The 24,809-nt window shown below is 37.2% G+C and overlaps 1 protein-coding gene and 2 long non-coding RNA genes across 4 annotated transcripts in view; 1 reads left to right on the forward strand and 2 right to left on the reverse strand.

The window, feature by feature from the left end:
- rasal2 (RAS protein activator like 2) overlaps positions 1-3,182 on the reverse strand; it is a 50,899-nt gene extending 47,717 nt beyond the window's left edge. Inside the window, exon 1 of the mRNA XM_027132799.2 lies at positions 2,271-3,182. Within this exon, the coding sequence (XP_026988600.2) occupies positions 2,271-2,469 (199 nt within the window). The 5' untranslated portion in view covers positions 2,470-3,182. The remainder of the gene's footprint in view (positions 1-2,270) is intronic.
- LOC113634096 lies at positions 2,289-9,249 on the forward strand. Of its 2 annotated transcripts, none has more exons than XR_003438446.2 (3): positions 2,289-2,415; positions 4,969-5,056; positions 7,671-9,249. It is a non-coding gene; the product is annotated as an uncharacterized LOC113634096 (long non-coding RNA). The 2 variants fall into 2 exon arrangements; XR_007139904.1 differs by lacking the exon at positions 7,671-9,249 and adding an exon at positions 7,011-7,664.
- Positions 9,250-17,100: 7,851 nt separating this feature from the next.
- On the reverse strand, positions 17,101-21,144 carry LOC113634626. Its single transcript, XR_003438578.2, has 3 exons — positions 20,981-21,144; positions 18,870-19,048; positions 17,101-17,742 (listed from the first exon to the last, which is right to left on the reverse strand). It is a non-coding gene; the product is annotated as an uncharacterized LOC113634626 (long non-coding RNA).
- Positions 21,145-24,809: the final 3,665 nt, after the last annotated feature.

Genomic DNA, 24,809 nt, shown 5'->3' on the forward strand with positions numbered 1-24,809 from the left:
TAGCAACAGCAGCATCTAAAGCAGCAAAGAGCAACACAATTAATTCCAAGCATGGTTAAAATAAACATTCCTTTTGAATATCCGTATGATTTCACATGAGTCATGTTGACAAGATGAGCCAGGAAGTGGGCCATGCTTTTCCAAAGTGAGGAAAGAGACATATAAAAGAGGAATGAAGAGTGAGAGAGCTGCTCTACGAGCCTTATTGAGTTACTTCGGCTCTGGAATGCAGTGACGAGCCCATTGGTGCCTGCCCGCTGAGGTCATTGACAGAACAGGCTGCTTACATCATAGTCCTCAATCCTGGATTATGACACACCCACTGAACCGAGAGGCTGATGGGGTTTTGAGGGTGGAGGGTGGATGATGGGAAGAAGGTGGGAGGAACAGCAGGGACACTCACATTATGAGACAACAGGGCTGGAGTGCACAATCACACTATTCACATCTGTACCAAATAAAACTTTCCTCCACTGTTGCCTTCTTAGCTTCCTCAAGAAGACCAAACACATGACACATGAAGACACAGATTTGCAGAGAGGAAGGCATTTAGCTTCACCTCTAGAACAGCACTGACCCATGCTTTTATATGACTAGGACTAGGAATGTGCCAAGAACTAAAAACACTTTTTTGAGGACTCTTTTGAATTTAGGTCACATCACCAGTAGGTTTTCCATTGTAAAATCAGGTACACTGAATTTCCAGGTCTGAATAGAGCTGTGTGAATCGGAGAGTTTCACACAGCTGTTCATAGACACAATACTTGAGCCAAAACAAACAATTAGCCCAACCCAGACATGTTTGTGTGAGGAAAAACACAGTATCCTACAAATGATCATGCTGTCTACTCGAATGACGCAGTTCTTTCAGTTTTCCAGGAACAAAAATCTCCAAATACAAATGGACATTCACAACTTCCCTGAAACAATATGCTCTGGATAATCATCTTTCATTTATTTAACTTCATTTCTGAACATTTTTCCCAATATAACAACTTTTCCTGTGTCCGTCAATGACAATAATTCATAGCAACTATAGCTAAGCAAACATGGAAGAGGTTGTAATCACTGGTATGATCTGGCTATGACTCATCATCCTTGTCTCAGTACTGTAACAGTTTCAATCAGCAATAGTAACTGCAAATGAGAATGATATAACCATTGTTATAACAATACAATAGATCTGGAAAGACAAACAGAAGTATTATGCAATATGAGGAAGCAGGCTAACATAAAGCCAAAAAAAACTGTCATCACTGAAAATGTTTCCAAATAATCAAAATAATATTAAAATCATTATCTAAAGCCTGACTTCTTTTCTCCAGTATGTAGGTTTAGGAGTTGAAATTAATACACTGAGGATCGAAGGCATATGCAGGTAGACAGAAGTAGATTTTTTTTGGTTTGTTTTTTGAAAAATATGATGACTTCTGTAACACAATTTTCATCACAATTGGACTACAGATACCTGGTAAATAACCAACATTGACAAACACGTACAACACATTACATGCTATAACCACGCAATATTATTAAAATAGAGTACAATTAGTACGCTGCACAGACAATAAGGGTGATACTAGCATTAAAGCCTGGATCACAGCAGATTTAGCCTGCCCATTACCTTAACATGTTTCTGGTGCTGATTGACAACAGATCTTATATTTATCATTGCAGTGTTTCACATTACTTGGCAACCAAAAGTGCTTGATTAATGTAATGATGTCAGGATGGGATCAGTGTCAGGTTATAGACTGAAATTCAGGATCAAATTAAAAATTGAGGAAAAAGTTGTATCTAATAGTTGACTAAATAAATCACATGTAAAGAGACTGAAAGATTCAACCCTCTAATTATCACATAATAAAAAAGAGCAATAAACCCCAAACTTGAACAGTATCTGAGCCCATCGATAGCCATCAAGCACGTTTTGTATTTCATGGGACAGTCAAGCACACTAATAGAACAGATGACGACACTATAGACTAATTAGAGATGTGAAGAGTTCCAGTGAAGCTGATGTTAAGGAGGAAAGTCGTTACATGTTGCTTTGTTTACTGTGTTCTTCACTATACACGGATTAGCCAGCTAGCGTTGGTATAATAAACGTTTTTTCTGCATTATTTATTTTCAGGTCTTTGGGTCAAAGGTCATTCCTTGTATTCTGGCTTTAGGGAACGTGAGGTGAAAAATAAATCAGGGCATTGTTAGAAAACACATACAGGATTTGTACCGATGAGGCGACTATATATATATATATGTAAACTTACCATATACGCGCATCCATCCTTGTTGCTGGCAGAAGGACTCCATCAAAATGCTGTCGAGCACCTGGTCTACAGTAACAGCGGCTCCCTGCACCGAGTCACCGTCTCCTGTCAGCGACTCCGTGTCCATGCCGTTCACAGTCCCACGGTAAATCCCCGACTCCATCCTCGGGACAAGTTGGTTCCTAAAAGCGTTTTCCATAGTAATGAACCAACGCCGACTTAACTAACGTCAGCACCGGTTGGTGTTTATTTACCATGGAGAGGTGATGTAGCTAGCAGTTAGCTAGGCTTTGTGACCATCCGGTTTATAAAGCAGCAGATATGTAAAATTAAAAAGGCGACTTTGTTGATGTATGTAAACAAACCCAGCAGGTAACTTTCTCCGTGTCCGCACGTTAACTAAAAGTTTCCAGTCCTTTTCATCTCCTTTAGTTTTCCCACTCAGAATGAAAGAAGGAAGAAAAGACACGATTTGTACCGTTTACAGTCTCAGAGGCTACACCGCTGCCGAACAAAAGTATTACTGGGATTTTCTGAAAATAACATTGTTTGTAAACGTTTTAATCTGATCTCAGGTTCATTCAGATCCCATAACCCAATTCACAATCCAAACAAAAACGTCCAAAGTTTTTCTACCCCAGTTTTCCGTCTGTCGGACATCGAGTCCCGGTGCTGTACATGTATGTATCAGGGCAGGTTTTCCCTTCTCGGCTTCGACAACAACTTTCTTTCTTTCTATGTGACTGTTTTAAACCCGTTGAGGTTCACGCCTGCATTTTCCAAGTGGCGACTTTGTTTGAAGTTGCTCTTGTTTATTCACGCCGTGACTCTAAGAGCAGTTCAGCTTCTGATCGGTTTAAAAGACTGTCCGCTTCTCCAGCTCGATCACATGGCACTGCTCAGGATTCAGGGACGATTAGAGGATTCCCGATACAGTCGATGAACACGGGCGGATGTTTAAGGGCTATACAGAGAGCGTTCATCACTCAGTTATTGTAACGTTTGTTACTTAGGGGAAAACAACATAGGCATTTTCTAAACCTTTGGGCAAATCCGATTATGTTATTTGTTATTTTTTAGACATCGCTATACAACGCAGAGCTCTCTCTCTCTCTCTCTCTCTCTCTCTGTGTGCTATTGAACTCCTGAGACTCCTGCTGGCTAAAATCAAACACACAAAGGTAACAAAGTCGTACTGGTCACCTGTTCATCTCTTGGGGACAGTTTATTGCTATAATCAGAATAATAATGAGGTTGTAGAGCATTTGATTTTCAGTTTGGAAAGGAAGCAAATTTCACACAGAACAGATAAGTAGGATAAACCTTAAAGCACCATCTAATCTGTCTCTATCTAATTCTGTATCCATTTAATTTTGTCTCTATCTAATCTGTCTCCATCGAATTCTGTCTCCATCTAATCTGTTAATATGTAATTCTGTCTCCATCAATTCTGTCTCCATCTAATTCTTTCTCCATCTAATCTGTTAATATCTAATCTGTCTCCATCTTATTCTGTGTCTAACTAATCTGTCTCCATCTAATTCTGTCTCCATCTAATTCTGTCTCCATCTAATTCTGTCTCCATCTAATTCTGTCTCCATCTAATTCTGTCTCCATCTATTGTCTCCATCTATTGTCTCCATCTATTGTCTCCATCTATTGTCTCCATCTATTGTCTCCATCTATTGTCTCCATCTATTGTCTCCATCTAATTCTGTCTCCATCCAATCCGTCTTCATCTAATCTGTCTCCATCTAATTCTGTCTCCACCTAATCTGTTTCCATCTAATTCTGTCTCCACCTAATCTGTCTTCATCTAATCTGTCTCCACCGAATTCTGTCTCCATCTAATTCTCCATCTAATCTGTTAATATCTAATTCTGTCTCCATCTAATTCTGTCTCCATCTAATTCTGTCTCCATCTAATCTGTTAATATCTAATTCTGTCTCCATCTAATTCTTTCTCCATCTAATCTGTTAATATCTAATTCTGTCTCCATCTAATCTGTTAATATCTAATCTGTCTCCATCTTATTCTGTGGCTAACTAATCTGTTAATATCTAATCTGTCTCCATCTTATTCTGTGGCTAACTAATCTGTCTCCATCTAATCTGTCTCTATCTAATCGGTCTCCATCGAATTCTGTCTCCATCTAATCTGTTAATATCTAATTCTGTCTCCATCTAATCTGTCTCCATCGAATTCTGTCTCCATCGAATTCTGTCTCCATCGAATTCTGTCTCCATCGAATTCTGTCTCCATCTAATCTGTTAATATCTAATTCTTTCTCCATCTAATCTGTTAATATCTAATTCTTTCTCTATCTAATCTGTCTGTACCTAATCTGTCTGTACCTAATCTGTCTGTACCTAATCTGTCTGTACCTAATCCTTTCTCCATCTAATCTGTTAATACCTATTCTTTCTCCATCTAATCTGTTAATATCTAATCTGTCTCCATCTAATTCTGTCTTTATCTATTAGATACCATCTGATTCTGTCTCCATCTGATTCTGTCTCCATCTGATTCTGTCTCCATCTGATTCTGTCTCCATCTGATTCTGTCTCCAGCTAATCTGTCTCCAGCTAATCTGTCTCCAGCTAATTCTTTCTCCATCTAATCTTTTAATATCTAATCTGTCCCCATCTAATATGTCTCCATCTAATTCTGTCTCATTGTTTTTATCTAATCTGGCAGGTTTCCTACTTTGGGAACTTTGTTATGCGTGATGACGGATGAAGAAGCTGAACGTTGAAAACCTGATTACTGCAAAAGTTTTTAAAATGTAAATACACACTCAGTATAATAATTTAATGCATGACAGTACAATTGTCTGTGGGAGGCACGGTGGCTTAGTGGTTAGCACGTTTGCCTCACACCTCCAGGGTTGGGGGTTCGATTCCCGCCTCCACCTTGTGTGTGTGGAGTTTGCATGTTCTCGGGGGTTTCCTCCGGGTACTCCGGTTTCCTCCCCTGGTCCAAAGACATGCATGGTAGGTTGATTGGCATCTCTGGAAAATTGTCTGTAGTGTGTGAGTGAATGAGAGTGTGTGTGTGCCCTGCGATGGGTTGGCACTCCGTCCAGGGTGTATCCTGCCTTGACGCCCAATGACTCCTGAGATAGGCGCAGGCTCCCCATGACCCGAGAAGTTCGGATTAGCGGTAGAAAATGAATGAATGAATACAATTGTCTGCCAGTTTTTGTAGTGTTGTTAACCTTGTCTTAAAGCGTGGGGTTTAGTTCAGGTGAACTGGGACATTTTTGTGGACAGTTTTGTGCCTAAGATTTCAGTAGAAACGCCTGATATATAAACATGATTTGGGAAACAAGCTTTGGTTGTTGTTTTTTTTCTATAAATTAATGACAATGACTAATATATTCCACATATGTATGATTACAACACATGAACTACTGTGAAATAAGCATTAAAATTTGTACATGTAACTTATGTATCTTTCCAAAGTGCCTTGTTGCAATGTTTTGGTAGTTTGGAAAGTTTAGAATAATTGGGAAAGAAGGAAGTTGAAGGGATTTAGTGCTTTCATGTATGGATACATAAAACACAACTATGGATAAATGATACATTGACTGATTTTATGTATTGACTGTATTTTTAATGGAACATCTCAACTTGGAATAAGGTAGAGCAGAGGAATGTGGTAGACTGGGAAATATAGAGCATCATTAGGTCTTATTGTTAACTGCACATATAATTTATTTAGTGCACAGTGGTCTTTATATATAATAATATTTATTTTATGTAAATCATAAGTGTACGTGGAGTTGGTTGTGGTCATGCTTGTATAATGAGAGGTGGTCTGTGGTTTGGTTTGACCTGTTAGGGGTCTCTAGGAATAGGTCTCCTATGATGGCTAACTTGGTCTTTGTAGTCTTTCAGGGGAACAGAGGTGGTTGATATGGGGTACACACATTTAGCTCATGGCAGAGATAAGACAGAGGAAGTGTCTTATCTCTGGTTGGCCTGCTGATCCTGCCTGCTAAATACAGGATGGTACACAGATGTAAGTTTTCCATACAGCCCCAACCTTTCCATGAAGCTAGCCCACACCATGGAGGAGATCTGAGGTTCCCCATCGATCACTTTGGTATTCCTCAGGAACTCAGCAGTGGCAAAAGCATATGGCCGGCTAGGGAGACAGAGGCGTAAGGGTCGTAGGTCCCTCTGGAGACTTCGGCTTGGTTTGGATTTTATTTATTTTCTTCCATGTTAACATAAAACCTAGGGTTAATATCCCCTCTTTGGTCATTAATTCCATCCTTGCTTTATTAGACCGAATCAAATAAATATATTCCTGTGTCCAACAGTAGATGGCACCAATAAGTAAGACTACCACGAGTATTTAAGTATTAGTTACGTATCATCCTGATGGAACAAAGCAGTGGGTCTCTGAAGGACATTGCTGTGAAAATTCAATTACAGTGACTTGTACAATAAACAACAAGAATAACATTGTCCACAGTTTGTTCATGTCAATGTCAACTATTAGCTAGCCATCCTGTAATGCTGGCTAGCTAAAGCACTGGATGAATATTTTGCTGTGTTACATTATTGTTTTGGTAAGTGGCCAGTCTTCAGCTTGTGTTTAATTCTTGTTATTAAGCAATATTTATCAGGTCATTGTCATTGCCACCTCTCCTTTACCAGACCAGCACAGATTTTAATTTTATGAAATATATATAGTATATAATAATATTTTTTATTTTTCCTCCTATTCAGGGTATCATGGATCACAGAGTATCATGGATCAAGAATGGCCAAATATTTCAGATTTATTGGGATGTTTAAAAACGTAATGCTTTCTGGGCCTGTTAATTAAAGAATTGCCTCGTAACAATTGAATGTTTTTGTTTTCTGTAATTTTACCCTACAATTTCTGAATTATGATGTGTCTGTTTTATGTGTTTAAAATACCATTACATTTTTCAATACAGAAATCAAAATGAGATTTTTGCAATATGCTATGGTTCTATGACATCAATCATGACAAATGGTTATAACAGGACACTTCGAAACCACTAAGAATTGTCTACAAATATATTATCTTATAAAATGCTTCTGTGTATAAATCTTGATGTCCTTTCAAGGTCCACATGGAAATCTCACTTCAAAGAAATATTTCTTGTCTTTGTTCTTCAGATAAACCATTACCTGGTGTTTTAATATTAAAAACATTATAAGTAGACAATATCTGTGTGGTAAAACTGTAGTAAAAATTACATCTTTCATGGTCATGTGATATTGCATCACCTGACCACACAGAAATCCTCACACAAGCTCACACATTTTGCACTTCTTGAACAAACTAATATCTAGAATTAAGGTTTCAGGTGTCAGTGTGTAATGTAAAGTACTCTCACTCTGACATTTCATTTACAGGAACTTCTCTTGGATTCTCCAGCTGGGGGCAACATTGTGTTGTAAAACAAAAAGGTGTTCATGGACAGATGAGTCATGCTTTTGGGCGAGCGCTTTATAAACAGTACCAAAAGGACCCTAGCTGTATGTACCTGACATATTAACCAGGATTCTGTTGCCTTGCAAGATTTCTTTCTGTCAGATTTTTAGTTCTTGCCACTTGCCACCAAGAATTTAAATCTACATCTGGATTTGTGTAAAGCTGGCTATAAAAATAAAATTGTATTGATCTGAATTGTGTACAACATGTCTTTTTATAGGCTTCACAGGCATACATACAACCTAGTAAAACATTGTAATGAGTGATATTTGTTTAGTTGTTGATTTTAATTGCTCACCTAGGACCAAATCCACCTACCAAAATCCTCCCAAATCCAAAATGAACTTTACCAGCTCTACTGGAACCCACTGAGCAAAACAATTTTCCCCCACTTGACCTTTCTATAGATGTAAGATTATATCCTATAGTTATTCAAGCAGTTGGAAAATAGGTTGAGCAATTGAATGTGAATATTACCCACTGAGTGTTTTAAAATAAAAATATAAATGGTATAGCTGGGATTCAGAAGCCTGTACGCACTCCAACTGCCAACACATAGCCATGTCCCTACAGCTACCACTGTAATTGAGTCCTTTTTGTGGCATCAGAGTGAAACGTTAGGTGTAATTGAGTTTCCAATTACAGACTCTTTGATAGGAACATAGCAGAGGATCCGAAGTTGCAGGGCCGTAATTATTGTAAACTAATGTGCAGGCTGTGGCGAAGGGAAAGAGAGGAAAAGAAAATGCAGGAAAAGAATGTTATTTCATTCAAATGGAAGCCATACAAATTCTATAAATAAAATTGAAAAGTCTCAACCACAGAAAGAATGACTTTAAAGATGTGTCCCTTAAACAAGATTCATATTAAGAAGCAGCCATAAAAAAGTCCTTTAAGAAGATTCTTCCAGTCATTAATATTAGACAAGATATCCTTCATGTCTCAATGTCAGTTAGAAGCAACACCTGTAACCCCTGTGTTTTCAACATTCAGCTTCAGATTGTCAGTGTCCTTCCTCCAAGCTGTTAAAGCCCTGTTTCACCTCACTGGACTATTTTCACAAAACAACATCTGTGCTTAGCCAAGGAGAACTAATGGTGCTGGGCTTACTAAGACCTAAAATCTAACACACAGAGCAACAGGCCTAATAAAGAATATATGGTAAAACACTTATTGGTTTATTGGTGAATGCAGGAGAATCCTAGTTATATTTTATGTCTGTTTTGACTCAGCAGTTTCACTGTAATCACTAGAGTAAATTATTAAATGTTAAATTATTTTAGTCTCTCAAATCCAAAACTATTCTGTCTGTAGAAAGCTGTGGATCTCTTATATCTGAGGCCGTACCATTAAACACCCTTGTAAGCATATTTGGTCCAAATACACAAAATATAAATGAGAATTAGGGTCTCTGACAGAAGATGTGTAAGGCACATTCAGGAATTAGAAAAGGCCCCTTTTCAAAACAGTGATACCCACATCAAGAGCATTCAGCCAACCTCCTGTCTTTTAGTTACACTAGAATCCAGGGCTGAAGTCACACACTCTCACTGCTTCCCATTTTCTTCCACTTTTGTAATTACTAACTTCAATCTAATTAATGCTGTCCTAAGACAGGCTTCTAGGTGAATTTCACAACATTCTGAATATCTTTGTGAGAAGGATGAAGGATATATGAATGAATACATTCATATAATTTTAATCTCTGTACTATAAATTAGAACTCTTAAAAAGAGCCTGCTGTGTCTACCTGGTGTGTATATTACTGTGTATTATAATGCACCGATTCTCAGTATACAGGGCTTTTGCTGAGCAGTGAGTTGATGGAAGATAATTTCAGCCACACCTTAGATGGGCTATTAAGCCCCACACCTTTAATACACTCTAGGCTTATTCAGGAATGAAAATGATGTTATGTGAACTAAGTGTAAAGCTATGTGCATATAAACCTGTTACATTTGCAGCAGTGGCTGCATTCCAATATTGTTTAAACACATTCTTGTTATCTTTGTTTTACTACTTGTCCTTTGGAGGCTTTACTGTTCCTCAAGAGCCATTCTTTAGTTCTTTGCGTTCTTTGAGTTGTGCCTCTTTGAGTTGTTGACTCAAAATAACTATAGAAAGATAGCCTTCACAAAAGACAGCAAGAAACTGCTAGAAAAAGGGGATGTGGTACCCTAGTCCTTAAGGTGTTGGACTACTGATTGAAGGTTGCAAGCTTCAATCCCTGGTTAACCAAACTGCCACTGCTAGGCCCTCAGCCCTCAATTTCTCAGTAATATAAAATGAGATAAAATGTAAGTCACTCTTTGTAATGGTATCTGCAAAGTGCTGGAAATGTATACAAGAATACTCCAGAAGACTATTTAAATTGCATTTTACTTTACAATTGTTTCATATATCTTAGACCCCTGATGTCACTTTCTGATGTACTTTCTGCTGCCAGGTAATTCAAAGCTGTAATATACTTATTTGTTGTTTAGTTTCATAAAAATTGTATTAAAATACAGAGATGAATTTATATACATGTTTATGGTAACACAGTTATCAAAAGGTGGTTATGGTACTGAGTTACCGATAACATGTGTCATGAAAAGTCATAGAATGAGATGTTTATCAAAGGGTAGGAAATTCTAATGTGTACAAGCTTTTGATTTGTCTCATGTTTCATTTGGGTGATGAACACATTGCATTTTGCTTCTCTACCTCCTTATTTCTGTGGAGGGCTTTGAAGTCCTACTTAGAGAACGGCACTATAATATTAATTTGCTTCATGTGTTCCAGTAAGCCGAGCTTACACACTTTCAATTCTTTGGTGGTAAAATAGACTCATAGGGGTTGATGTCAAAAGAATCATATCCCTCAGCTTATCATCAACCCATCTAAATAAACATGTCTTTATTTTGATCAGTCAGAATATCAGTCAGAAACACAATGTTTGCTTCTTATTTACAGTTTGGTGGTCCTAAGAAGCATGAATTGAAAGAAATAGGCTTCAAATTATTCACATTCAAATGTAAAGGTGTCTACGCTTTTGTTTAATTTGTTGATGGAATTGGTAGTCGTCGGAAAAATATAACACTGCTATTTTAAGAATGTTGCTTCAATGCAGATCACACTGCACAACCACAAAAGTCAACAGGAAGCTGACTAACCAGAAAATAGTGCACTGGTACAAACTCTTATGTGGGTGGTAAACGGTAGACAAGCAACCACTGTATCAAACAGATTGTAAATAAACCTGCTTGGATGTTTGTTTTCAGTTTCCAGTGGAATGCTTTAGAAATGGGGTCAAGATGTAACTACCTCTTAAAGCTAAAATAAACTTATGAACACACCAGTTCTATTTATAATCACAGTTTGATGTACTATATTGGTACTATATTTGATTGTACTTTATGTTCATAACTGTATTTAACATGCTGATCTGTTGTATAGTATGGTGTGTGATTACAAGTATTATACACTATATGGCCCATGGGGTTGAGGTCAGGGCTCTGTGCAGACCACACGAGTTCTTCCACTTCAAGCCTTGTTAACTAGGCCTTAATATTTACATTTACATTTCTGGCATTTAGCAGACACCCTTATCCAGAGTGACTTACAATTTATTTCAGTTTATACAACTGAGCAATTGAGGGTTAAGGGCCTTGCTCAGGGGAACAGCAGTGTCAGCTTGGTGGACCTGGGATTCAAACTCATGGCTTTCCGGTCAGTAGTAGTCCAACACCTTAACCACGAGGCTACCACATCCCTGTTCATCACTTTGTGCAATAGTGAAAATAAAAGACAAAATGTATTGCCTATAGCCTAAGCAGACATCCTATTCCCTCGTATTGGTGTGAGGATCGGGTGTTACCTTTGGCCATATAGTGTAAGGTGGGGGCTGTGTTTTTCACACAAAATGGGAATGTTATTTTACACCCAAAAAAATTCAACACTGTGTGTTTTGTTTACATAGGCAGATGGTTCTGGATTAGGACATCTAGCTAAAGCTCTCATCCTACCAAATCAGGCTAAGTTAGCGCAGTGCAGCACTCCAGCAGCAGTGAGAGAAGACTGATCACTCTGACAGCCTGAATGCTGGAACACATGCATCCTGCATCTCTTTCTCTCTATCTCTCCAAAGACTGTGTGTGTGTGTATGTGTGTGTGTGTGTGTGTGTGTGTGTGTGTGTGTGTGTATAGGTTGTGCATGTTTGTGTGTGTCTGGAATGTGAGTGCGTGATGTGTGTCTGGTGTGTGTGTGTGTTCTAAATGTTCTATATTATTAAAGGAAGAATAACACAGACTTATAATAATATAATAAGATTTGTGTTTTTTAAAGTAGACTTCACCGCATGACTAGATAACGCAGTTAAACAGTATTTAATTACTTTATATTATTTTTCAGTGGAAAAAAATAATTAAATACAGCTAGGAGCTCTAGATATTATCAAAGGTATTTCCAGTTGATAGAGTAAAATGCTAGGAACTACTAGCATGTGCTTAAGGCACATATTTCAAATACCTTACATTCAGAAACAGCCACGTAAATGACACTTGGAAGGAAACTTGATAATATGATGCTCACACTTAATAAGTAAGAAGGAAAATGGATTTTATTCTCAGGGGAAGAATTTTACTTGTAAGTAGTGAAAGTTTGCAAATCTACAAAACAGTTTTTACTATTTCAAATATAACAGGCTCACAGGAATGTTTCTAGTGATGAGACAAAAAAAATGAGCACAGTCATAAAGTTGTATAGTATATTTACTGCATATATATCAGCCATATGAACCATATTTTATTGGCCACTGCTCATTCATGTCCTTTAAGACTTTCACTGTCTCAAGTAGCATCTGTTGGACCCCTAAATAGATGTTTACTGAATAGCAGGGGGTGTTTGGGTTTCAGAGGTGGAGGGGCTTTCGTTGTCATGCTAATCTCTTTTTATTGCCACTCTGATCCTTTTCTCCTCCCTTTCAGACCACCTGTACATATTGCTCAGGGTGACAGTGACACCAGACTGGAAGGACAACAAAACTAATGGCCTGGCTTTGAGACACTCACGGGCATTTCCTCTTAGAGGCCAGAGTGACATGACAAGACTAACTTTAGCTATACCTTTCTAGAAGACCTTTTGAGTTGAGATCAAAAGATGAATATGACACAGTAGATAAAATGTTCTGCTTTCATTACTGTACATGATATTTAAGTATTGATGTGTTGAAGGACTTAGAACATGGCAGACAGGGCTGTCTCTAGCATGTCCAATGTGAGCTAGAAGATGTGAGACTCTAATCATATATGAGATAATTAGTACAGGGAAACATTGATCAAATTTACATCAATAAAGTTTCACTGCACAAAACCAATTCTGACCAAGTATGCATCATTACAATGCATTGACATGTCTTACTACAGACATTGCACATTTCATAGGAAAAACCAAAAATAAAGGAATGACAACCTCTGTCAGGCCACCATGTTCCTCTTCGTGTTCCCTTTCCCCACTCTCCATCCTGTTCTGTTTCACAGTACTCAGTCCTTGTTTCCACATGGTTTCTAAATCATTCCAGTGACAGTGTGCTGAAACAATCCACAATGTATCCTAACAAACCAGTATAAACCATTATATAGGCCAATATTGTTTAACTATTAGGTGTTCCTTCTTAAAATGTACTAAAACTTTGAAATCAATCAGGATTTTTTAAATGAGTTTTTATTTTTTATTTATGTTCTTTTTTATTTTAAACATGTCACAGGCCTAGAGGGCAGACCACACAGTTTTTTGCAAAAAAAATCTCCAGGGTGCTGAACACCTTCTGACTGGTAAACTACTCTTTAAATTTCAATAGCCATCCTTCACCTCAGCACATTGACACAAAAAGTGCACACATAGGTCACCCTATAGAAACTGTGTCTGTTCCCTGAGCAGTGAGCTCAAAAAGTAAATACGTGAGAAGTTCTCGAAATAATCTTACTGTAATTAGACCAGAAAAATGCCAAACACACAAAAACAGTTCTTAAGGTTTGGGCTTCTGAACATTAGATCACTTGCACTCAAAGCACTTATTGTAAATGAAATGATCTCAGAAAATAGCCTTACTGCACTCTGCCTTACCGAAACTTGGATTAAAAAAAATTACTACATCGGTCTAAACGAGTCTACACCATCAGGATATATCTATAAGCACGAGCCTCGTCTGACTGGTCGTGGAAGTGGTGTCGCCACTATCTTTAGTGATTTACTGTTACCCAGAGAACACAGCATAGATTCAATTTTTTTTGAAGTGCGCGTCCTTAATGTTACACTATCGCACATGCACTCGAAAAAATCCTTGATGTCTCTTACTCTAGCGACCGTGTACAGGGCCCTACACAGTTTCTCAGAGAATTCACAGATTTTCTCTCAGACCTATTGGTTAACTTTGACAAAGCATTGATTGCAGGAGATTTTAACATTCATGTTGATGACACAAACAACGCTTTAGGACTCACATTTATGGACTTACTAAACTCAATTGGGCTTAAACAAAACATCACTAGAGCAACTCATCGACAATCACACACTAGGCTTAATAATATCACACAGAATAGATGTCACTGATATAGATATCATTCCTCAAAGTGATGATATACAGACCATTACCTCAATGTACACACTACCCGTAGAACAGACTAACTGTGTCTCTCCGCGTTATCGACTCAGTAGAACTATTATTCCGACCACTAAAGACAGATTCACAAATAACCTGCCTGATCTGTCTGCACTTCTTACTGTACCCTTAAACACAAACGACCTAGATGTAATGACTAACAGCATAGATGCTATATTCACTAGCACATTAGACACTGTTGCCCCAGTCCGATTACAGAAGGTTAGAGACACTTGCACCATGGTATAATAGTCATACTCACACCCTCAAGAGGGAGACCCGTAACCTCGAACGGAAATGGAGAAAAACTAAATTAGAGGTTTTTAGAATTGTGTATAAGGACAGTATGTCCAGCTATAGACAGGCTCTAAAAGCTGCTAGGGCTGAGCACCTGAGCAAACTCATAGATAATAACCAGAACAATCCCAGGTTTTTATTTAGCACAGTGGCTAGTTTAACAAAAAAACAGAAATCTGAACACACTATTCCATCACAGTTCAGTAGTGAGGATTTTATGAGATTCTTCACTGATAAAATCGAAAGTATCAGGAATAAAATAGGTGACGCTCAACATATGAGAGCAACTAGTGACACAATCTCACCTAAGGCTTTACAGAGTAAGTACAGGACAGGAAGAGTTAGATAAACTTATTACTACATCTAAATCAACATGTTCACTAGACCCCATCCCAACTAAACTACTGAAAGAAGTGTTACATAAAGCTGGTGAGCCTCTTCTTAATATCATTAACTCCTCGTTATCTTTAGGTTATGTCCCGAAGTCTTTCAAGTTGGCAGTTATTAGGCCACTCATCAAAAAACCCAACTTAGATCCAAATGAACTATCAAATTACAGCCCTATCTCACACCTTCCGTTTATGTCTAAAATACTTGAAAAGGTTGTGTCTGTTCAACTGAGTTCCTTCTTACAGGAGAGCAACATCCTTGAAGAGTTTCAGTCAGGTTTCAGGCCCCACCATAGCACAGAAACTGCACTTGTTAAAGTTACAAATGACTTGTTCTTAGCTTCGGACCAAGACTGTATGTCCATATTAGTTCTACTTGACCTTAGTGCTGCATTCGACACTATAGACCACAACATCCTTCTAGGTCCCTTACAAAATTACACAGGTATTCATGGCTTTAAGTTGGTTTAGATCCTACCTGTCTGATCGATACCATTTTGTAGAATTTAATGGTGAATCCTCCAGTTTATTACCAGTTAATTATGGGGTCCCTCAAGGATCAGTTCTAGGACCTCTGCTTTTCTCGATATACATGCTTCCATTAGGGAACATTATTAGAAGACATGGGATTAGTTTCCATTGTTATGCTGACAACACACAGTTATATATCTCATCAAAACCAGATGAAATAGCCACAGTGTCCAAATTAACTCAATGCCTTAGAGAGATAAAAGACTGTATGAACTGCAATTTTCTGTTGTTAAACTCCGATAAGACAGAAATACTACTTATAGGTCCAAAAACCAGTGCACAGAAACTCCCACAACTTAACTTCCATTTAGAGGATGTACTGTTACTAGTAGCTCGACAGTGAAAGACCTCGGTGTTATATTAGACAGCAACTTGTCTTTTGAAAATCATATCGCCCATACTACCAAAACAGCCTTCTTCCACCTTAGAAATATTGCCAAGCTGAGAAACATCCTGTCTGTCTCTGATGCTGAGAAGCTAGTTCATGCCTTCATGACCTCTAGACTGGACTATTGTAATGCATTACTAGCTGGATGTCCTGCATCTTTAATAAATAGGCTACAGTTAGTCCAAAATGCAGCTGCCAGAGTTCTCACTAGGACAAGAAAGTATGACCATATAACCCCAATTTTATCATCTCTACACTGGCTACCTGTTAAGTATAGAATTGATTACAAACTGCTGTTACTCAAGTACAAGGCTCTTAATGGTTTAGGTCCCATGTATCTAGCTAGTCTTCTAGCACATTACAATAGTTTAATGCTCTCTGAGATCACAAAACTCAGGACTTCTGGTAGTTCCCAGAATATCTAAGTCTACTAAAGGTGGTAGAGCGTTTTCTTATTTAGCTCCCAAACATTGGAATTGTCTTCCTGAGAGTGTTCGGGGCTCAGACACACTTTCCCAGTTTAAATGTAGATTAAAAACTCATCTCTTTAGTCAGGCGTACACATAATACATCCTATAATATCATGCACCAGTACATCAGACCTGCACATTTTTATGAACGGCAATGTTAATTCCTCTCCACTGCTTCTCTCTTTGTACCCATCCCGAGGCATCCAGACATTGTACCAGCTCCCAACGTCCTCTGTGGGACGAAGCCTTTGGACGTTCACTGAGCCGAGGCCGACTCTAAGAATCCTGAGACATATCCAGTTGGACTCTGTGATATTAAGGAGATCTGAAATCCATGATCCTTACACCAATACAACATTTGTTTGACTGTATATTACAATCACACCCCCAGTGTTACCCATATGAAGATGGGTCCCCCTTGAGTCTGGTTCCTCTCAAGGTTTCTTCCTTTACCAATTTAAGGGAGTTTTTCCTTGCCACTGCTGCCTGTCACCTCAGACTTGCTCATAATAATAATCTTGAATTTTTATTCTGTTAATTATTTTTCTTTTATTATTCCTTATGTTTACCTTTTTATGTTTACGTTTATGTTCTATAAAGCTGCTTTGAGACAATGTCTATTGTAAAAAGCGCTATACAAAAACTTCAATTGAATTGAATTGAACATCACATCTCCATAGCTTTCTGACGCACACAATTGAGCCAGACATTGTTTAGATCTGCTTGTGGTCTCAGTCCCACCCTGTTAGGTATGTATGAATGTCAATATTTTTTGTAAAGTGAACCACAACAACAAATGTCTTTACTCAAAGCCTGTTTTGCTTTTTTGGTGGTTTCGATACAGGATGTCAGTGCTCATAAACATAACGGTCACGATGTAGCTGCTGGTGTATTTTCATAAGTAAGTGCTGCACAAAGTGGTATAGTGAAAAATTGTTTTTCACCAGTGAAAAATACTTGACTGCAATAGACAATAATATTTGGAAAAATACATCATACATATACACAAATATATACATATACTTATATAATGGATTTAACAATTTGCCAAAGATCAAATATGTTTTAAACTTTGATCTAAAATGATCACAGAAGAATCTTGAATAATGTCTACCAGTCTAGCAGAAACAGCAAATTCATGATCACCTTCCTGTTTTAGCCAAGATTGAGTCAGAGATAGGTGTGGTTGACCTTCAGTCTAGATGGATGTTTATTAAGCATATCTTCTGCAATGTTAGAGGGGTCCAGTCCAAGGCTTTAGTCCCCAGGCTGCAGCACTAGGATTTGAGGAGATGTAATTATGTAATGAGTAAAATTTGTATTCTTGTATCGCAATTACAATTAAACTTGTATATTCCTTTGTACAATCCTGAGATCAGGTTAGGTTGGTGAGTTGGCTGATAATGCCCATGTAATTTAGGGTAATAAATGAATTCAAAGATACTTAGGTAAATGTTAAATATCCCATGGTACCTATTAAGCACCCTAAAATAAATTAATGTCAGACTGGAGTATATGCACACAACATTATGGGCAATTAAAAAATGTAATTCATATTGATTCATGGATTCATGTGAAAACTCTAGGCTTACAACACAACCTACAGTAGGTGTGTATCACAGTTGACTATAACAAAGAACTAAAAAATTTAAATGGCCCAAGATTTTGAAGAATTTCTTAAAATTTAAAATCAAATCAATGAGACTCTTGCGTTTGACATTGGTGGCTTTATAACCAATAAACAGTATGCATAGACATTAAATAAATGGTTCATTCTAAATTTCAATTTTACCTGCTCTAAGTCACTATTTACAATTGCTTTGTGATGAGAGAAAAGTATAGAAGAAAAGTGTAGATTGCATGGAAAAAGTTATACTCCATTGCACCTAACAGATAAAATGTATGAAATAATAGGTATACCAGCATTTTATGATATACAATGAAATGACATGATAGTTTTGGTATAAGAAATATAGGTGTTCCTATTAAAGAGGTAAGGACAAAGGAAGCATACATGAGCATGAGTCTGACTTCAGTGTGACTAATGTTTGTTCTGTCACTTCCTCCAGGAAACCTGCCTTCGTTCCTACAATTGTTTTGATTTTAATAAGTAAACCTTTCATCTGCTTTAACAGGTCATGATTAGATTGCGTGTCTGCTAGATTAAGAACTGTAAATATAAATAAACTTAATAAATAAAATAAAACTTGAAGACCTGAATGTAAGGTGTACAAAATGTTTCATAGAAAGGAAACAAAAAACAGACACACCCAGTTTGAGGTGTGTTACAGATAAAGCATATTAATCATGTGACTGTTTGTGCTATTGCATGTGTTTATGGCAAGTCTGAATGCGCAAAGAATTGTATGACAGTGTGTATCCATAACAACTGCAAGTATCATACCACATAAAGCAGTTTGTCTGTGAGTGGGGTTTCCTCATGCGTTAAGCTTATGTGCGTCATCACAGTGTCTCTACTGGCGTTTCACAACCACCCACAGGCCTCTGGGCTCCTCAGAATCTTCTCAGAATGTCACACATTCATTGTTGCCTCACTACCAGGTGCTAGAATCATGAAGTAGGCTGGGTTTTCACAACACACGCACACACACACACGCACATTGAAAGTTACTAGAAACTTTACTTGCTTTTGAAGCTCATTTATGATTATTGCATAAATCATTTTTAAGCAATTGTATGTTTATTTTACATGGGATTAGGAAACCTCAGCTGCCATTATTAGTAGTTAATCACTGAAGTTACAGTCATTAAAAAAAAAATCTTATCTTCATATGGATTATTTGGTCAGGTGTCCATATTCTTTAGTCCATATTTAACTACATACATTACCAATTTAATGTTACTTAGTTTTAAAGAAAATTTATGATCATTTTGAGATGACTTGACCTAATCCTCTACATCACAATGGCATAGAGTGACCATCATTCTCCAACATTTAGAATCTCCAACATACACAAATATAATATATGTTTTTGGCCATCCTAAGTGGTGTACACATTCACCAGTTCTGAAATGACGTTAAAGGTGATGCCCCAAATCACTCATTTGTTAAGGCAAACATGCAAAACCAGACAAGGGTATTTTACTCATTTGAAAGACATAGTCATCTGTGGTTTTATTTAGTTTGTATCTTTTTAAGAAACAATCGGGGGTTTGCTTTGGAGTTTTGTATGCTTGTCCTATGATACACAGAAAATTCTTATGTTTCAGGTTAATCAAGTGAGACTGAAGACCCTGCCCCATTCACCCCAGGAGGTCAGTGACAGATGGGGCCTCTTCAACAGCTGCAAAAGACTGGGGGGTATGAGGGGTCCAAAGGTCAGCCTGTTTATACAGGCACCAGAGCCACAACAACACACAGAATCAAGCCAAGGATGAGGAGGCTGTGAGCCTGGATTTTTTGGGGGGGATATTCAAGTCTTTTTAACTTACCCTCAGAAGTCTTAATCTGGCAATAATATTAAAATAGGATAACACTGACATAATACAGAAGACTCACATACACTAGTAAATCATTTCTAGTACTAGTTGAAAAATATGAACACATCTGATCTGATATATTTCTTTCATTAAAATCTAACTCTTATCATAATCTTAATCTATTTCATATGGAAGCTTCCCTCAGGTCTCAGACTACCCACATGTTGGCTTCTCCTCCAATTAACTTATAAATGAAAACAATAATATTAGTAAGGTGTTGAGCTACCAGAAGCCACCAGAAATTGTCAGTGTTGACTGTACTGGCTAGAGCATGTAAGCTCCTTTATGTTCTTAGCTTTGTGCATGTGTATACAGGTATGAACAGAGATAGTCATTGTCAAAAAAAAGTTATTAAAAGATATTCTGTGTTTCAACCATTTCTGTGTTGATCTAAAAGTATGTTTGGCTCTTCACTTTGAAGAAAGCTCTATGTATGGCCATCAGCCAAGAGTATATTCTATAAATAAAAAGCCAAAACATACAGAGGAGTGTGTGTCCTTTTGTCATCACATGTGTGGTATAAAAATGGCAATGTTTCACACCTCATTAAGATTAGTAGGGCTCAGCTTGAGCCAAAAATAGCATAGGTCAAACCATCACTTCCTCTAAGCTCAACTTTCACCATCCCAAACTGTGTTAGAGCAAATTTTTATTGAAAGGGAAAGAAAACGCAATATAGGTGGAATTTAAGTCTATATTTGCATTCCATGTGCTTGAAGCTGCTTTTTATATAGTTCTGAAGAAACAAGAAACCATACTTATATTTATAGATCTTTCAGTTTAAGTACAAAATTCTGAAAATATTGTAAATGCTGATAAATGCTGTACATGTCGAGGTTGGTTTCACCCCTTGTTCTCATACACAAGGAATTTGTTGCAATTGCATAAGTCTGTTAAAGAAAACTGGTTTCATGTAATGCGCACAATATGTTTCTGGTATCTGAGAAGAAAAACATTAGAGCTGGTATGTGAATGAGAATTCATGTCATTCTTTATCCTCTTGATGTTTCATACCTTTTATATGTCACAGCAAGGTTAGTCACAGCTCAGACATTTTCCTGTTATGAGAGGGAAAAAATGTCAGGTTCACACAATGTCAGCTCATAACAGAAATGAGTAAGAATTAAAGCACCTTAGATGAATGTGTCATTAGAACAAATAAAGAACAAAGGCCAACTGCATTTTATAAATGATTTTGACTTTTGGCTTCTGTTTTTTTCACTGTTCCTTGCAGTTGATGTTAAGAGATCCTAAAACCACACATGGGTAAGAATAGAAACTCAATGTAAATTTATTTTAATAAAGGAACCAGAAAAGTTGGAAATTGAGTTACACCAGCCATATATATGTATACGTATAATATACGTATATATACACACACACACACACACACACACACACACACACACACACATATGGCTGGTGTTAATATAAAACAAAATATTTCTTATATTCCTTATTGAAAATAATATATTCAAGTGAAATATGATTTTATTAATGGAGCCCAGTATGTGATATTGTTGTTAGAATTTAAAAAAATTACTTAATAATATAACATTAAAAAAAAAAGTTATGACAGGTGCACTTGTACACTCCCACATTTGCAGACCATTGAATAGATGTGTTTAGCAGAGTGAAAGAGTGCAATGGAGGCCTACACACTTTTCCTTATGATTGACAAGAGAAGCAGATTCTCCATTGTGTGTGCAGAAGCACAGGGCCCCTCTCACTCCTACACAGGCTGGAGGAATGGCAGATGGATATTAGACCTCTGTCTCAAGCCCCAGACCTCTAGACACAAAGTGTGTGTCTGCTCCGCCTTACAAATGTGTACAAAAGCCCAATGCCACCTCCCAAATGGCACGCCACATAACCTCTTTTTAGGCAGAGAGAAAGCCATGTAAACACAAGGCACACTTGTATTTAAAATAGGTCCCTAAGAGAGGTCACATGAATACTACCAACACACAGCTGTTATTGATTGCAGACCAACTCTTCTTATGCAGCCAAAACTCAGCCAATTACATTTACATTTACCTTTACATCCTTTCGTAAGTTTTTGTCTTTCTGGCTAAAAGCTAATTGTCTTTGGTGTCAGGATGAGCTTTTATATTTGACATGAATGTTATCCTTGAGCCATTAATAATTAGTTACCATGCAGGTTGAAAATTTAACTGTGGAATCATGGTTGTTCCGTTGGTATTTTATATAATTTACTGTTAACTTCATAGATCTATACACAGTCTTGTAATTACTTACAGTGAGCTATATTTTGAGCATTTATGATAAAACAATGTTTAAGCTGTTTTGCACTCAGCTGCAGAATAACATAAATTAATGTCTTCTTCTTGCAGCTTTGCCAAGAGAAATGACTTATGTAAGCATGCACTTAGCTGAGCTCTAATGGGATTGTGTATGGCACACGTGTCTGATGGAGATGACATCATTGTGCAGTGTCACACTTGTGTGTGGATGTATGGCACGCTAACCCGGCAGCATGCCTTTTCATTCTCCACAAGCACTGCATCCATTAGCAGACCGCAGCCAGGCTCAACAGCGGGAGTCTGGTGCCGTGTGTATACAGCCTTTAATCCTCTCTCTTAATGTCTTGTTTCTCATTTTTATTGACATGTTGTATCGCTCTATGCTTTCTTAGGCTTTATGCTAACATGTGTTTGTATATGATAAATGTGTATGATTTGTCAATTTTGTGTGTGTGTGTGTGTGTGTGCCACCAGACACACATCTCTGCTCCAGTTGAACCTAACAACACTCACCCACCTGTCAGTTTTATAATTATCACTGCTTACACAGCAAACATTATCTTTATCTTTATCAAACATATTCAATAACAACAGACTTCTTCAGAATTAGATTGCTTCAAAGCTACTCACCTATATTTCATAAATGTCTTTAGTATAATCTTAAGTACAATGGATATATACTGTATACACTCTGCTGCTAAAACTGCAGGTTTTTGTAATAATAAATTATGTCAGAAGTACTGGTCACACCCTGCATGTGACAGTACTCTTTTGTATTTTTCACATCTGGTCTATGAGGTATGATTGGCAAGATGGAAGCCCTTTCTTTTTTTTTTCACAAAAAAAAAAAAAAAAAAAAAAAAAAAAAAAGATTTCCAGCATGACGACAACCAAAGCACTTTGTATCCAAGTCAACAAAAGAATGGTTACACAAGATCAGTGTTTTCAAACAACATAGTTAGAGCACAGATCTTAATAAAAAAATAAAAATAAATAAATATTTTTTTCAAGCCAAAAAATTGCATTAACAAAGTATGACTACATAATTTTATAACACTATACCTGGCATCATACTAAACACATCAATGTAATTAAGGTGGGTTACTCTGAAGTAATCTAATGTTGAAGAGGAATGTGGTATATATTAAATGTTTATGACATAGAAAGACTAGAAAAAGCCAGCAATGCCATAGCTGTTTCACCAACACTTATTACAAGACTGACAATGGTCTAGTTGCAGTCAGATTCATCTGGAGCAGAAAGTTGCAGCAGACACATAAAAGAATTACAAAATCCCACAATTTTTACAGGGGTGTGTTTGCGTTGAGGTTTTACACCCACTGTTGGTTGGACTGAAATCTAAAACCTGTGCCAAACAAATATGCGGACCAGATAATCCGCAGTCGTTAAAGAGGCCGCCGAAAAAAACAAATGTAAGCGACTATTTACTTGACCATTACAATGATAAAGCAGGTCAGCATACACAAATAAACTACACTGTTTATAAAATTTACAGTGACAGTATTTATAGTGGCCAGTTTTGGCAAATGTCAGTGTGGGAAATCATTGTGTTATAAGCAATGAAAAGGCCTGAAGTTATTAAACGCGGTTCATTTTGTTAATGTCTTCCACTTTGTTATCTAATTGCCATTCAGTGTGTGTAAATGACTCTCACTTAGAAGTGCTCAGGGGTGCTGAAAGAGTGTGCGGTCATAATCATCCTCTTTTTTTCTTGTGTGCATGTGATACAACCTCAAATTTACAGACGTTCAATGGATAAATAAATCAATGTATAAATGGAGGTAAATGCATTGCCTTGAGAATTCCAGGAAGGGTTTCTTTCAGAGATGGGAGGAGAGAGAGAGAGAGAGAGAGAGAGAGAGAGAGAGAGAAAGTGGGAACAGAGCAGGAAGTCCATTATCTTATGTGATGCATAATCAGATGAGGAAATGATTCTTTCTTTCAAGATTGGAAATTATTCTTACATTCTTTCAAGCTATCATTGATCATCTGTCAGTTCACAATCGATCTGGTACTGTATATGTACAATAAGAAATATATATGTACAGAAAAGAAATTTCAGCAGGCTGGTCTCAGCTCTAAAGAATCTGCAAGTTCATTTGCTGGTGTAAATTAAGCCTAGGTCACGTAATCCTGTCAGATTATAGAGGTTCGCTCACTCCTTGATTTACACTGTTTTACTTACTCTCAGAAACAAGCAGAAGTTGAAAAACAACAACAAATTAACACCACAAGAGCGCAATTAACCACTAGAAATCCTAGATATATCATATATTCTTCTCTATTTTATTATTTTCAGACATTACATATGTATGCATGAAACTCAAGTTACAGTATACTTTGTATATGTACTATCACTGTATATGTACCATCACTGTATATGTACTATCACTGCTTGATGGACTGTAAATTTACATGTAAATCTATTTAGAATATCTCTGACAATATCACCTTCAATCGCAATCGTTTACACCTAATTAATAAACAGATTTAAGAAAATTCAAGCTTTTGCAGTATACTCAATTGTTTTCACAATTATATTGTGAAAAATGTATGTT

The sequence above is a fragment of the Tachysurus fulvidraco genome, chromosome 1 (genome assembly GCF_022655615.1).
Source record: "Tachysurus fulvidraco isolate hzauxx_2018 chromosome 1, HZAU_PFXX_2.0, whole genome shotgun sequence".
In the NCBI taxonomy this organism is placed as follows: Eukaryota; Metazoa; Chordata; class Actinopteri; order Siluriformes; family Bagridae; genus Tachysurus; species Tachysurus fulvidraco.